This window comes from Tauraco erythrolophus, chromosome 2 (assembly GCF_009769465.1).
Source record: "Tauraco erythrolophus isolate bTauEry1 chromosome 2, bTauEry1.pri, whole genome shotgun sequence".
In the NCBI taxonomy this organism is placed as follows: Eukaryota; Metazoa; Chordata; class Aves; order Musophagiformes; family Musophagidae; genus Tauraco; species Tauraco erythrolophus.
The window spans coordinates 128,788,786-128,804,672 of NC_141466.1; the positions used below are offsets into that span (position 1 = coordinate 128,788,786).

General features: G+C 37.0%; 1 protein-coding gene across 2 annotated transcripts in view; it reads left to right on the top strand.

Moving 5' to 3' along the window:
• The window catches only part of XPO1 (exportin 1), a 40,322-nt gene extending 26,750 nt beyond the window's left edge, over nucleotides 1-13,572 (top strand). For both annotated transcript variants that reach the window (XM_086631893.1, XM_086631892.1), the window contains 14 exons: nucleotides 63-260; nucleotides 935-1,073; nucleotides 2,981-3,162; nucleotides 4,046-4,202; nucleotides 4,317-4,480; nucleotides 5,208-5,342; nucleotides 6,300-6,483; nucleotides 7,966-8,072; nucleotides 8,309-8,503; nucleotides 9,461-9,629; nucleotides 10,816-10,950; nucleotides 11,066-11,225; nucleotides 11,304-11,400; nucleotides 12,146-13,572. In XM_086631893.1, the coding sequence (XP_086488019.1) occupies nucleotides 63-260; nucleotides 935-1,073; nucleotides 2,981-3,162; nucleotides 4,046-4,202; nucleotides 4,317-4,480; nucleotides 5,208-5,342; nucleotides 6,300-6,483; nucleotides 7,966-8,072; nucleotides 8,309-8,503; nucleotides 9,461-9,629; nucleotides 10,816-10,950; nucleotides 11,066-11,225; nucleotides 11,304-11,400; nucleotides 12,146-12,292 (2,169 nt within the window). In that variant the 3' untranslated portion in view covers nucleotides 12,293-13,572. The remainder of the gene's footprint in view (nucleotides 1-62; nucleotides 261-934; nucleotides 1,074-2,980; nucleotides 3,163-4,045; nucleotides 4,203-4,316; nucleotides 4,481-5,207; nucleotides 5,343-6,299; nucleotides 6,484-7,965; nucleotides 8,073-8,308; nucleotides 8,504-9,460; nucleotides 9,630-10,815; nucleotides 10,951-11,065; nucleotides 11,226-11,303; nucleotides 11,401-12,145) is intronic.
• The last annotated feature ends 2,315 nt before the right edge of the window (nucleotides 13,573-15,887 follow it).

Sequence of the window (15,887 nt, forward strand, 5' to 3'; positions counted from 1 at the left end):
AGCAATGTCATTTTATCTGCAGAAATAACTAGTAATCAGATGTTTAAACCACACTTTTCCAGGCTCTCCATTATATGTTATTGGTATCAGAAGTTGAAGAAACTGAAATTTTCAAGATTTGTCTTGAATATTGGAATCATTTAGCTGCTGAGCTCTACAGGGAAAGCCCGTTTTCAACATCTGCTTCTCCATTGCTTTCGGGAAGTCAACATTTTGATGTTCCTCCAAGGAGACAGCTTTATTTGCCTGTATTGTCCAAGGTAATCCATGCTTAAGTAAAGGCGCTGTAAAGATTTATATACTGTTCCTGAATGTAGAGATTTTGTTTCATGTAAGGGATGAGATAAGAAAACTTTTCTTGCTTTGAGTAGTTGGTGGTTGATTCAACTCGAGTTACTCGGTGTGCTGCAATTGTGAAAATACTTTAAGATGATACCAGTAGATGACAGTATTGATACGGCATTTCAAATTTTTAAAGATAGTTAATTTTTTTTTTTTAAATAAATGTGTATTAAACTGTTTCTTTAAGCAGATAAAGGCTGGAGTGTGTTACTTTTGGAGGAAAAAAAATGCATGCATGCAAAAAGTGGTCTCTAAAAGACCCCTAATATTACATACGCTTTTTCAAGCTCTAGAAAGTACAATTCATGGGTTGGAGTATTTTTGTTTGGTTTTGATGGGGGGGTGTTTTTTGTTTGAGTTTTTTTTTTTGTGTCGGGCTTTTTTTGTTTGGTTGTTTTTTTGCAACTGGTCTTGTTCATGGGGAGAGAGAAATAGAGAAATGAGCAGGCTCTATTCTTCATGTGAGCTAATCTCATGAAGTGCTGGATATACCCTTTATAGGATCATAGTGCTCTGGAAAGACCTGTGGATCTATGCGTGTATTTTCATGGTACATTTTGCTTCAATTTTAACTTTCCTTTGCAACGTACAGGTTCGATTGCTAATGGTTAGCCGTATGGCTAAACCTGAAGAAGTCCTAGTGGTGGAAAATGATCAAGGGGAAGTAGTACGAGAATTCATGAAGGATACAGATTCCATTAACTTGTATAAAAATATGAGAGAAACATTGGGTAAGTGTAGTAGCTGGTATTTTTGTGCTGGAGGTCTGTGCAGCTCCATCAGCAGCATGTTTGGTACAGAATGTTAGGTTATGATCTGAATTACTGTGTGGTTAAAGTGATTATCAGTGAGGAGTGGTTCACAAACTCCAAAGGGAAGAGGCAGTGTTTGAAATTTTCTGGTTTAAGTATGTGGTGTTGTATAACGTGTTTAAATAGTAGTACACTGCTTTATTTTTGTCCCTTACCTTTTCCCATTGAACACCACCTTTTAATACTCCTTTACCAAAATGTTTCAGATCCAGTGAAACCTTAGTTTTGTAAGAAAGCTGTTAAAAAGGAAGGATTTTTCTGAGGTTGACTTGCTGCTTATTACTTGTAGTTGCAGTCTTGTGTAAACCAAGCACTTCTCAGCAAAAATTATTTCTTCCTTCAGTAGGGATTCTGAATGTTTTTTACAATTTTTGTAGTATTCTAAAACAGACCACAAAATTTCAGCCAGAATTTAAGCTTCAAAAATTTTTTCCAAAGGTAGTCTTAAAATGACTTTGCTTCAAAGTACAGAATCTATAATTAATTGCTTATCATGTAAGGGAAAAAAAAGGAAAGCTGTAAGTGCACTGAAGAACACTAGGATGAGTATTTCTAGGGCGTTTAATGTAGCAAGTATATTTTATTTTTAGTGTGTGTATACTGTTCTCTTCAGAAGTCTCACATTCAACTGTGACTGTTTTATCAATGAATTGATGGTCCTTATGTATTGTTGTGATAACTTAAGTTTTTTTGAGGCAAGAAAAAAAATTGAGTCCTAACTGCAACTTGAGGGAGCTGAGGGGGATGAGAATTGTCACATATTTAGGCCGTCAAACCTTCAATACTAAATATTTTTCAATCAAATGCAAATTCTTTAAGGGAACACCGAGTGTTTAATGACAGGTTTATGAACTGGGAAAGCTGTGTGATGCAAAATGTTTGTGGATTTTTTTTTCTTATTCTCACGTTTGTACTTGTGTGTAGGTACAGCCAGCATTAGATTAATTGTTTGAATACCTTTTCATGGAAAAAATAGTTTTGTTGGATTTATTGTATTAAAATTATTACTATATGTCCTGACCCTTAGTAACTTTTCCAGATACAGGATTATTTATATAGAAATGCAAATTTATTTAGTGTTTAGTTTCTGGTAATAAAATAATACATGAGCAATAGTTAAGATTCACTTTAAAAAAAAAAAGTGAGAATATGATGGAAGCTGTTTTCTGTGGCACAGTAAAAATCTATTTCTGAATCTGGCCTTAAAATTCCTTTTGACTTGTTGGGATTTAGAATTTTATATTAGAGACACTAATCCTATTAGGGGCTGATGCAAGTGTCTGAGTTGTGATACTTGAATCTTCCCACCTAGAGTTGTTTAGGAGTACCATGTCCACTTTAATGGTGGGTTATTGCAAGCAGCAGGCTTCGTGACACTGAAACAAAGAGCACAAGAAAATGAACTGACTTCCTACACTGTGTCACATCCCCCATAGGCAGCCAATCCCAAGTTCCTTGTACACCATCAGTATATATGCCTTTTGTTAATAATTAGACTTAGCAACTTCACTGATTTGACTGGTACGTGAGACGTTCATTGATTTTTTTTTTTTTTTTTTTTAGACTTTTCACATCACTTGCACGCAGTGTTTTGCCAAGATCCCTTGGAAAAAAAATAGGTTCTCAATAAAATTTATTGTCTGTCTTTAAAATACAGTTTTAACAGACTTGCCTTTAAATATTTAGTTCCTTCTCTTGTGAGTTTAAGAAGCATTGCACTTACCTAACAATTTGGTTGTCTTCTGTAACAAATTTAACTTTGCCTACGGAGTTGTGATCTGGGTTGTTGCTTTAAAATGTGCCTGTTCAACGTTGGTGTCTTTCAGTTTATCTTACACATCTGGATTATGCAGACACGGAACGAATTATGACTGAAAAACTTCACAATCAAGTGAATGGAACAGAATGGTCGTGGAAAAATTTGAATACCCTGTGTTGGGCTATAGGGTCAATCAGTGGCGCGATGCATGAAGAAGATGAAAAAAGATTCCTTGTTACAGTAATTAAGGTATCATGGTGCAAAACTAATAGCTTTGTCAAACTTTGTAGTTTATGCTCAAGAAACTAAGTTTACAAAAATACTGCCGTGTTCGTAGTAAGCTACCTTGTACGCAAGCGAGTTGATAAGAATAATTTAAATCTTGTCTCTTTAAGAGATTTAAAGCTTTTTAGCCATGAACAATGCATTAATCCAAATAGTCTTTTGCTGGTGAAAATCTCAGGGATGAAGTTTAGTTTATGATGAAGTGGGTTTTTTGGGGGATGCAGAAGAGATGGAAGGGGGTTGCTAATGAAATAAAGGAGAGTGGCAAAGTAACTCACACTTTTATCTAGCTAGCACCCTGCTATTTTGATGTTTTCCAAATATTCATTGATCAGAGTGAATTTTTGGTAAATACATGCATGGAAGAGTGCAGGAACAAAACATTTTTTTACAAGAGTGATGGACCTTACTTTAAATAAAGTCATATAAATTCAGAAGGCTTAGTTTAATTTCTTCTATTTGATGTGGAATCTATATTGATATCAACTGCTTGGTCACTGTCAATGCTGTGAGACTTGTTGAAGTTCCTCCTACAGAAATCTTTGGTTAATTTTAAAATGGAGACTCCATAATTGAAAACATGGTGTTCCTAGTTTGGTTGAAGCTTAAATAATTGCATCACTCCAATCCTAACCCACTTAGGTTTTTGTTTGAACTTTGAACCACTTTCCTTTATTTTTAATACAGCTCCTGTAGGATTTTAATGCTTTTGGGTTTATTTGAACTTTGAACCGCTTTCCTTTATTTTTAACACAGCTCCTTGTAGGATTTTAGTGCTTTGTCTTGTAGTGCTTTTAATTGAACTGGACAAACTTGGAGAGGAAACTAAAAGTATGTTATGTTCTAGGATCTCCTTGGACTTTGTGAACAAAAGCGAGGAAAAGACAATAAAGCCATTATTGCATCAAATATAATGTATATAGTAGGTCAATACCCACGGTTTTTGAGAGCTCACTGGAAATTTTTGAAGACAGTAGTCAACAAGCTGTTTGAATTTATGCATGGTAATTATCTGGTTCTTACTTCCTGTTTTAATTAAAAAAAAAAAAATAGTTTGCTCATACATGCACATGTATGGGGTGAAAATACAAAGCAGTAACTGACTTGATTTAATTTAGAAACCCACGATGGCGTCCAGGATATGGCTTGTGATACCTTCATAAAAATAGCGCAGAAATGCCGCCGACATTTTGTTCAGGTTCAAGTGGGAGAGGTCATGCCATTTATTGATGAAATCTTGAACAATATTAATACAATCATCTGTGACCTTCAGCCACAACAGGTAAGTTTAATCCCACAAGTGTTGTGGGTAATTCCTGAAGACTAATCAACAGTTACTTCATGTTGAAACGTAGTAGTGATTTTCAAGGCTTGAATTGTATTCCTTAGCTTTTTGTTAGTGACAGTATAAATAGCATGCTCAGGTTGCATTACTGAGATCTCAGAATGTCTGGAAGGAGAATTAAAGTACATTTAGTTGGAATTTTGATTTCTGGAATGTTTTAACAAGTAAACAAGATACTGAATCTGATTTTGTGGTAAGGGTAATATCTACTATAACAGTATGCTGTGGAGGGTGGGGAACAATCCAAAAGTACCTGCGTCCAGGAAGGGTGCAGCTCATTAAGTGAGCGAGCAGCACACACGTGCGACATAGCTGGAGATGTTGCAGTAACGTACTGCAACTTTGGGCAGAGTGGATCTGGCATCTGGATAAAGGTACTTAGAGGAGTGATGTAATCCAGTCCACAGTTTAAATGTGTCTGATAATATTTAGTTAAGAGGTAAGCGGTGTACGTCTAAGCTTCCTCGCTTCAGGACATGATGGCAAAATGAAGAAAGGCTCTGGGATGTACATAGTGGCATTTGAAGGGAAGGGGATGGAGGCTTGTTTTATAAAAAAAAGAACGGAAAAGGTTCAGCCTTCACTATATGTTAGTTCAGAACAGTGTAAAATTTTCCTTACTCCTTTTTAACCTTCTTGTTTGACTACTGCTTGTTCCAACCAGGTGCATACATTCTATGAAGCAGTAGGATACATGATCGGGGCACAGACAGACCAGACTGTGCAGGAGCATCTGATAGAAAAATATATGTTGCTCCCTAATCAAGTATGGGACAGCATAATTCAGCAGGCAACAAAAGTAAGCTCATAAATTTTAAGCATATTCTGTGTTAAAGTGAAGAAAAACTGCTAAATGTTTTCCTTAGCTGGGGTTTATTTTTCGTACGGCCTGACATGAAGTGTACGTATCTGTGGTGGACTTTATGAAATGATGGGTAAAGCAGTGATGGATATGACAGTAAAAGTGGTGTTGTGAGAGAGGAGACTTAAATGACAAAATAAATACTGGTTTTAATCTGATTTAAAAGACAATTTTCTGTTACTGTACATTGTGTACAGTGTGTTTCAATAGTTTTTTTCCCAAGGCTCCCTTTCACCTGTCTTAGAAGTGGGTTTTCTTTCCAAATAACAGAAAAGTTAAAATGCTAAAAATAGTGTTCACTTCTCCTTTGTCTGCCATCGTTTTCTTAAAGTGCTTCTTTCTTCTTCTATCTGCCCATTTTTTTTTTCAGTCCTTTCAAAATACTTTATCCTCACACATTAAAGAACAACAGTCTTGCACTGCACAGGAGGTCGATCCATTTGGAGTCAATCTAATTAAGATTTTGAAACTTAAGCACGCTTGAGTTACTTTTCTCACTCTGACTTCCCTTTTAAAACAAGAACACACCACCTTTCCTTTGGACCACTTGTCTGTTTTCACCTTAATTCTTCCTCCTAGCGCTTGGTTTGTTTGTGGGTTGTGGTGTTGTGTTTTTTTCTTTCTTCGACTAGATTAATGCTTGTACTACTCTAGCAAAAATATTTCTGCAGAAGAGCAGAATTAAATTAACTTCATTGTGACTCTGTTTGAGGTAGTGGCAAGTGCCATGAAGTAAACAGCAGTACAGATAAAGTCTAAATTTTACTGATGTGGTCTTTAACACTGTGTAAGATAAATTATTTCAAGTTGCACTTTTACATGGGGAGGTAAAGGGCGGTTTTATTCACTAAACAAAATGGACTCTGTGGTTTGTGCTTTTTTTTTTTTTTACAGAATGTCGATATTCTAAAGGATCCTGAAACAGTTAAGCAGCTTGGTAGCATTCTGAAAACCAATGTAAGGGCGTGTAAAGCAGTTGGCCACCCCTTTGTGATTCAGCTTGGAAGAATTTATTTAGATATGCTGAATGTGTACAAGTGCCTAAGTGAAAATATTTCCGCAGCTATTCAGGCTAATGGTAAGAAATTCCATGTTCTTACTGAAAATTGGGCTTAGCAGTGCATGTCAGCAGGTTCCAGAGTATATTCCAATTAGGCCAATTTTACTGTGTCCATTTTATTGTTTGGGAAAGTGGAGAATGACTGACAGTGCGTGCTTAGATTTTTTTTTTGTTAACCAGATGTTTTATTCTAGTAAGGAACTCTTGATTTTAGAGGGATGAAGAAATACCTATAAACGAGACAGTTTAGGAAATATGCAAAACACCATAGATGCTTCCTTAAAATTAATAGGCATCTTGCTGAGACAAAGTTGTAGCATGTGTTCTTCTAGCTTACTCTGATTTTGAGTATTAAAAGACTGTCTTTAAATAGAATCTCATTCACTTTTTCGACAGATGTTGGCAGGGTTTTGGTATGATAGTGTGCTACTGAATAGCTTTAGTACAGAAATTTAACAGTAGTGAAGGTGCCTGAAAGTCGTGATAAACCAGACTTGGAATCACTGAGAAGGAATTGGCAATTACCTAATCTATTTTTACTAGATAAATTAGGGTCTGTGGTACCTCAGTATAGAATGTGCTTCTGTAGTGATTCGTTATAAGATGAAATGAGTCAGTTACTGGATTCTGTGTTATGACCAGTTTTCTTGCCAGCACAGACAATGATACTTGGAAATGTTGAATAATAAATAAAACTTGGTGACTGAGCAGCTGGTTGACCTTGAAGTAGCTTCTCAGAATTCAGAATAAAACTGGCTGAGAAATCAATGCTTTTTGATTTTGCAGCTGTAATGGCTGGAATTTGTCCTTGTCAAAAACAGTGGAGTTTGGGAAGCAATTGCTAGGACTGTAGTCCTGACGTACTGCTTGATTAACGACGAGTGTAATCGCAGTTGCCTCAGAGTATGTTTGTACAACTGGTTCTGTCTTGCCAGAGATGACTCTGATGGCCAGTACAAGCGATCCAACCCTTTTTGTGGCTGCACTCTTCATGGCCTGTAGTGGTTGTGTGGCTGTGTAGTTAATTAGATGAGGTTTCGCTGATGGGACTGCGTTGATTTGGGGTAAGAACCTGAAATAAGGACAGGGCTTCTTAAGGATAAATGTGGACTTTACAGACAAAGAGAAGTGGAAGGGATATTTCTCTTAGATTATATCAGGAATTCTCTTCCTCTCAACACTTAATGAGAACCAGATGTAAGCTCAGTCCAGGTAGTTAATTGACTTCTCTTACTGGGAAAGTAAGACGCAGCTTTATTTTTGAACTCTGAATATAGGGTACCATCAGTAGTAGTTTTGTAATACTAAAGGGCAGCTTGGACCTGTGGAGCTACAACAGGGCGGTAGTGGGGTTTTTATTTGCACTTGTACAACAAGTCTTCAGTCGTCTTTGTAGTTCAGATACCAGAATCAATCATTCTCTGTTTTATAATATCAATTTAAGTTAATGTTTTTGTTACAACTTATCCAACTAACTGAATATTAATTAAAACTTTCCAGGTGAAATGGTAACAAAGCAGCCCTTGATTAGAAGTATGCGGACTGTAAAAAGGGAAACTTTAAAACTAATTTCTGGCTGGGTGAGCAGGTCCAGTGATCCTCAGATGGTGAGTAAATTTGTTTTACACAAATAACTAAAGGGAATCGAGGTTTAGGAGAGCCCTATTGGAAGCCATGCTGGATGTATACAGAGGGTGAGGAGTTCATGGAAGGGTAATGTATTTCAACTTCCTTTAGGAAAAGTGTTGCCTGTGACTAAACAACGAACTTTGCAGTAAACTGTATGCTAGAGACTTTGTTCAGTGACTTCATTGTTATAACCATGGCTTGTTCTTTCAAATAGGTAGCTGAAAACTTTGTTCCTCCCTTGTTGGATGCAGTTCTCATTGACTACCAGAGAAATGTACCAGCTGCTAGAGAACCTGAAGTACTTAGTACTATGGCTATCATAGTAAACAAGCTGGGTGGACACATTACTGCTGAAATACCTCAGATATTTGATGCTGTTTTTGAGTGCACATTAAATATGATCAACAAGGTATTTACATTTAAACTTCAGATAAGGCATCTCCCAAGTGACTGAAAGCCAAAAAAGTGGGGTTCTGTAAGAATGCTAGTCTCGGCTGTGGGTGCATCTCCAAGTGAAGGATGTCCTTTTCTTGCAGTGGTGGGAGGCACAATGTACTGAATGTAGAGTTATTACACAGCTTTGATCTTACGGAAATCAAGCGGAGGTTCATGCCTTCTTTCTGTGAATGTCCTTTCCATATGTAGTATCTTGTGGATCATCTCCCTGGGTTTTTTTTTTGCAGTCATTAAGTGCATTTACAGCACTTAAATTTTTGCTTAAAAGAACATACTTGTTTTGAAGTCTGGCTGTCTAGCTGGATGTCTTGATCTCGTTGCCTTAACTCTTGATTTAAGTCATTAGTACCTGTTCTGGGGACTTGGAATATGCTTCTGGAAGCAGAAGTGTACTTCAGTCAAATGTCAGTGTAGGACTAACTGCTAAAATGCATGAATATTTAAAAATTATGAAAATAAGTACTGATAAGTAATTTTGAGTATTTCCTCACCAAATGCTGTAGCTTATGCAGTTCTTCAGCTAAAGTGTGCAATATGTGTTTGCATAATACTTGAGCACTACCAGCTGAATTAGTGCTGCCTTGCGATAGAGTGTAACCAGAAATGGTACCCTGTAGCAACACGGGTGCTTCTCCATCTATCTGTGTGTCTGTGGACTGAGTAGTGATTAAGGTTGTGTACTGACAAAACGTGGCTCAGTCTAACTCTAGAACATGGTCTTAATCAAGCTCTGGTGGGGAAAATGGGGTAAAATGTAGTCTTTGCAAAAGTTCAAGGTTATTTTAAACACGAGATCTAAATGCTGTTCCATGTCAGCTACTGACTCACTCTACTTAACAGAAGATCTTGTGATGGATCTTTAGGAAACTTGACCTTTGTTTTTTTTTTTTTCTCCCCCCTCCCCTTCCAGGACTTTGAAGAATATCCTGAACATAGAACAAACTTTTTCTTGCTACTTCAGGCTGTAAATTCTCATTGCTTCCCAGCGTTCCTGGCCATTCCACCTGCACAGTTCAAACTCGTTCTGGATTCTATTATTTGGGCTTTCAAACATACAATGAGAAATGTTGCAGATACAGGTAAATGGAAGCATTTAACATGCAGACTTAGTTTGCAGTATCAGATATTTTTTGGTAGATTCCTGCCCCCCCCCATCTTTTTCTTTAGTCAAATTTAGTATTTCAGTCACCCAATTCTGTACTGCATTTGCACAGGAGCAATACTCTGTCTCAGTTGTCAGCCAGGTGTGCATTAATGGGCTGAAACACTGGGATGCCGTTTCATCCCTGCAGCTGTTGGTGAGCAGTTACAGGTCCTGCTTGCTTTCTTCTCTGCGTGAGGGTTGGCACTTTTCTGAAATGGCCGAACTGATGAAACGGCTCAGTGCTGTTGAAATTGGTGTTACAGCTCTGCTTTTGTTGTGCTGCCCGCGGCGTTTGAGTGACTTACTCAGTGAGACAGTTGCTCAGTAACTACTGAGAAGTCCAGCAGAAAAGTCAGTGATTGAGGTGGGGGCTGAACTCTCGGTCTGGGAGTGAGCCCACGGCATAAGGACAGGGAAGCACCTTAGATTAAGAAGGTGGATTATGCTTCCATTGGACAACAGCAAGCCAATTAAATTTAGGATGAAATTTCATGGGGCAGCTGAGTATATCAACAGACTTGAGTAATTCAAAGGCCGTCCAGAATGACAGTTATCAAGGGACACTAGGAGAGACTGTATACAATCTTAAGTTTTAAATCATTATTTTTTAAGATCTTGGGCTTTAATGTTCTCTTGACTACTGAATAAAGAAATTGTTGTGAAGCCACTCTAGTTTTTAGCCAATTGTGTTGTATCAGTGTTTGGAAGGGATGAGGATAAAAGATACCTTTCAGTTGTGTTTCACTTAGTAAAATAATTTAAGTTTTCATGTAATTCTAAAAATAAAAACATTTTCCTTTCTTAATTAGCAAGCACTTCTTTTGGTAGAAGGTTTCTCTCACCTTCATTAGTGCCAATTAAAGTGATGTGATTGGTTCTTTATGCTTCTGTCATTTAATAATGCAAATAAAATTGTGTGCCATGTAAATGTGGCTGTAGCCCTCTAGTGACTACGTGAGGAAATGCCTGAGAAAAACCACTTGCACATGTAATGCTTGTCTCTTTGGTGTCTGTCAGAATTTCTTGGGATATTTGTATCACTTTGGAAAAGGCAAAAATATGCACAGAGGTCTTAATGTTGTTCTGTTGGTAACTTAATTTTTAAAATGTGTGTTTTGTAGGACTTCAGATACTTTATACTCTACTACAGAATGTTGCACAAGAAGAGACTGCTGCCCAGAGTTTCTATCAGACGTATTTCTGTGATATCCTTCAGCACATCTTCTCAGTTGTAACAGACACCTCACACACTGCTGGTAAGAATGCATACATGTGAGCTGGTTGATGAAAACAGTCCTTTTAAACATAAAAATACTGCTAAACATCCTGTTCTGAAAAATAACTGCGTATGTATAACTTTGGTCTGTTCAGGTTTGACAATGCATGCATCAATCCTTGCATACATGTTCAACTTAGTGGAAGAGGGGAAAATTAGTACTCCGTTAAACCCTGGAAATCCAGTGAACAACCAAATGTTTATTCAGGAATATGTTGCTAATCTTCTGAAATCTGCGTTTCCTCACCTGCAAGAGTAAGTGTGCCGTGATTCTTTAATACTTTTAAGTGGGTTCTTATGTCTTGAAACACTAACTGATGTGTTTACTCTTAGTGCCCAGGTTAAGCTGTTTGTAACAGGACTCTTCAGTTTAAACCAAGATATTCCTGCTTTCAAGGAACACCTAAGGGATTTCCTGGTCCAAATCAAGGTAAGTTTGGCATGCTTTTTCCAAGAAATAAAAAAAAGATCTTTCAGTAGTATATTATTGTTGGAAAGTACTTGGGCAGTGTTCATTCAGTGTCTGTTCAGGAGATGCAAGTTATTTTGCAGCTGTTGAAAATGCAGTGAGAACGACTCTGTCAGATGACTTGCATAACTTTGGATGGTGCATCATATAATCTGTTTCAGTGTGATTTAATTTTATAAATCGGGCTTAAGTGTCATCGCTCGTGCTTTACGCTGTGCATGCAATTTGTCTGTCTGAGCTGCAAAACTGACTCTAATGGGAAGTAAAGCAAATTGATTTTTAACCAGAGTTTGTTCAGTTCTGCTTGGGACTGGGACGGGTTTTGGAACTTGATAGAGTAATGCTACGCTCTTATTTTTCTAAAGATGCTAGAATTCAGGAAGACTGTAGGAAAAAGTTTGTTACTTTTGAGACTGCAATCGTCAGATACATCAAAATTGTAATGATGCTGCTTTAATGGTGATACACTCCAAATGTAGGGTTACTATAGCATCCTGTTCCATAATGCCTTGTGAAAATGTTAAAATATCTTGCGTCCCTTTAAATGAATTCCGACCTTAGGAACAGAAAACAAAACAAGTAAATAGTCTGGCAGGGAATATGAAGGGAAGATGTTGTCTATATTATTCTGGATTTTGGAAGCTTATTGTTCTGCCTAAAGCATTTGACAATAAACTTAATGATTTTATGTGAATTAATTATACAGGAGTTTGCAGGTGAAGACACATCAGACTTATTTTTGGAGGAAAGAGAAACAGCCCTTCGGCAGGCTCAAGAGGAGAAGCATAAACTTCAGATGTCTGTACCTGGCATCCTTAATCCACATGAAATTCCTGAGGAGATGTGCGATTAAAAAAAAATAAAACAAGTTTTGCAGTTTTCTTTCTCTACAGCTACTTTGTTGTGATAGAAGAAAACAGCGCTTGGATATTTGTTGACCAAAATGATGCCAATTTGTAAATTAAAACGTCACCTAGTGGCCCTTTTTCTTATGTGTTTTTTGTATAAGAAATTTTCTGTGAAATATCCTTCCATTGTTTAAGCTTTTGTTTGGTCATCTTTATTTAGATTTGCATGAAGTTGAAAATTAAGGCGTTTTCGAAGTAATTACTTCATGCCCATTTTGTGGCTAAGGGGAAAATAGGCAAAACATAACTTGTAAAAGACTATATTGCAAAATAATACAATTTCCTGTAAGAGTATCGATTTTTAATTCGGGATCATTTTCTTTCTAGTCTGTCCTGCAGCCTAGGAGAAAAGGTAATGAGTAAAACAGATTGAATTAATTGTTAAGCAGAGGATTATAGTGCTGCATTTGTTTTGATCAGTTAGCAGCTTTTTTGGACTGAGTGGTAAGGCTAGGCTACATGTATTTGCAAGTTGTATGGCAAGTTTGCAGCAAGATCATGTGCATATCATCCCATTGTAAAGCGACTTCTAAAGAGTATGGGAACACAGTACAGTTAGTTATTTTTACACAGTTCTTTTGTTTTTGTGTGTGTGCTGTCGCTTTGTCGACAACAGCTTTTTGTTTTCCTCAATGAGGAGTGTTGCTCATTTGTGAGCCTTCATTAACTCGAAGTGAAATGGTTAAAATATTTATCCTGTTAGAATAGGCTGCATCTTTTTAACAACTCATAAAATAAAAAAAAAAAAAACTCTGGCTTTTGAGATGACTTATACTAATTTACATTGTTTACCATGCTGTAGTGCTTAAAGAACACTACTTAAAAGCAAAATAAACTTGGTTTACATTTATTTTTCCTTCTTCGGCTTATTCTTTTATTGGATGAAAATGCTGTGATCATATTTTAAGATTTGTATCCCGAAGGCGTAGGAGAAGTTCCTTGAGATCTAGGTAGCTGTTGCTTCTGGCTTGCCTCATCTCAAGGAGTTTGGCTGTGCTGGAATTAACGTGAACCAAGTTTGGTTCCATTTGGAAGTACAGTAGCTGTTTCGACTTACCTCCAGGAATAAATATTCCAGACTGTGTTACTATAAAATGCCAGGAATAAGGTACTCTTGCTTTCTCTCTCTATGGACTCTTTGCAATTTACTTCAGAGAGGCATTGCACTGTGTCTTGACTGAACAGCCGATACTAGTACATGCGAATGACATGTAGACAAGATCAACAGTTATTTTTCTACCTAAAGTTTTGTAGTTAAATGATTTTCACAGATTTAAGAAGTACAGATACGAAAAGCAGTAGGAACACTAAGATTGTGTACAGTCTTGGCTTCCTCACTTTTGTAGTGTCTTGTCTTTGTTCTCTAACAGTCGTTGTTAAGCTCTCCCCAAGTTTTTCCATTTATTTGGTCTCTACTCTCCAGATTGCTACTGTGATGCAAAGTATAGCCCTTGATGCAGAGCTGTAAAACAAGGTTACACAGTTGTGGAGGTGTTTTGTGTAAGTTTGGATACTCTAGTTAACTTTGTGCTGTATGTTCCTTTTGAAGTAGAAGTGCATGAGTTAGCAGTGTTCATGTGGAATTTAGCTGTGGCCAGAATGTTTCCAGTCTTAAGTATTGGCCCCTTCCTGTTTGTGAACATCTCTCCATTTGTTGTACTTCGTTGGCCCTAAAAAAGCATAGCTGCTTCTGCCCACAGGTCGTTCAGCAACAGAAATGTTGGGAGCCGGCAGTTGCTAATCTTCGGAGAGAAGGTTCCCCAAACCCTTTATGGCTAGGACTTAGAATACAGCCTACCAAAATTGTTAATTATTTTGATAGTGACAAACCTAATTTCTTTCTCTCCTTAAAGCTCATGATTTAAGCTTTTTCATGTCTTCCTGTCCTGTTGATGTATAGCTTTCCGTTCTGCTCTGTGAAGGCGGTGTCATCTTTAAAAGGCAGTTTAAAGTAAAATATTTGAAGTACTGTTGAAGGACGCATCCAGAATGGATATTAAATCGCTTGTGACCAGGCTGAGTTGCAGCATTATAAAGCTAGAGATTATCAAAAGCTGTGAAGAGAAGTAAAAAAATATTATTAAAATGGAAATAAATACCACCGATAATGTGACGTCAGAGCGATCACATCCTGTGAGTCACAGAAATAAATGCTGAATTGGTTCTGACATGCAGCAGCATTAAGAGTTTTGACGAAATTGCACGCATGCTTTTGTGCGTGTTACTACTTTCTGTGTTTGAGATTCAGGTTAGTCTGAGGCTCGTGATCTGGTTGTTGACTGAAGAATTAAATCTGACCTAAACTCTAAAAGAACAAATCTGAAATGTATTTTTAAAGTTGATTCAGAGAAGAGTTACTTCATTATTTTGATACCTTTCGAATTATCTAGTACCAAAATTTTAACCTTAGGTTTTTTTCCTTCCCTTTTAGATTTAAAAACTTAACTGTGGTCTTGACTTGTTATCTTAAGAATCAGTGCCTTCCACTGATCTCTGCAGATGCTGCGAAAATGCAGCTTATGCAGAGTTCTGGAGACTATTCAAGATTTGACTTGTGCGTGTGCGTATTTCTAGTGCAGTTATCCTCAATGTGGAGAAAACAATTGCGATGTACATCTAAAAGTCCTACTTCTAACGCACACTCTGTAAATTAAAACATGGATAAAAAGCATGAACCACCATATCAACATCTACATACTTGTAACTATATGTAAACAAACCAATGTTTTGTGCATATTTCTATACAGATTTTTAAAAACAAACTCAGTTCTATGTACTCCAGGTACATTCATAAATGCAAATATTACAGGGTGTTTTCTGTGTTTACATGAACTGATTGCCTGTTAGCTGATGAAGACACCCCCAAGTTACTTGTTTCAGGCTACCATGACGTGTTTGCTACTGTAACTGAAGCAGATTATTTTTCCAAAGCATTTTAGGTTAGTTTGGTTTTGTTTTGTTGGTTTTTTTAACTAGAATAATTTGGTGTGTGTTTATCTGATTGGTTAAGTGAACTATTTTCCAATAAAGCTAATATTTATGCAAAAAAAAAGTTTTAGAAATGCTCATCTCTCAAGGAAACTTTTAAGAGTTAACTTCTAGTAGTTTTTAGCCCTGGAAAGGCAATAAAACTTCAGCCGTGGGTTTCTTTATGGAAAAAAAATCAGGAAAAGATGCTGAAAATAATGCATTAAAATGTACAGAGGCTGACTAAAGAGAGGAACTTTAATTAGTGCTGTATTGTGACTAGGGACCAGTGTGTCCTGTAGTCCGTTTATCATTGGATAAATGATTACTACTGGTCCAAGACTTCTGGGGTACTGTTTGTATTCACTGGAAAAATGTCTATAGATTTCCTTTCTCCCCACTTACTAAGTGTGTCTCCAGATGTTATGGAGCAAAATTGAAATGTTGGAGATACAGCTTTTTATAAACCATTTTTGTGCCAAAAACGAGTAAAAGAACATAACCTCTCCCTCATCTGCCCTTCATGAATGCACCTCTGGACTGTGTTTCTTTAGACTGAATTTATTTTTAGAC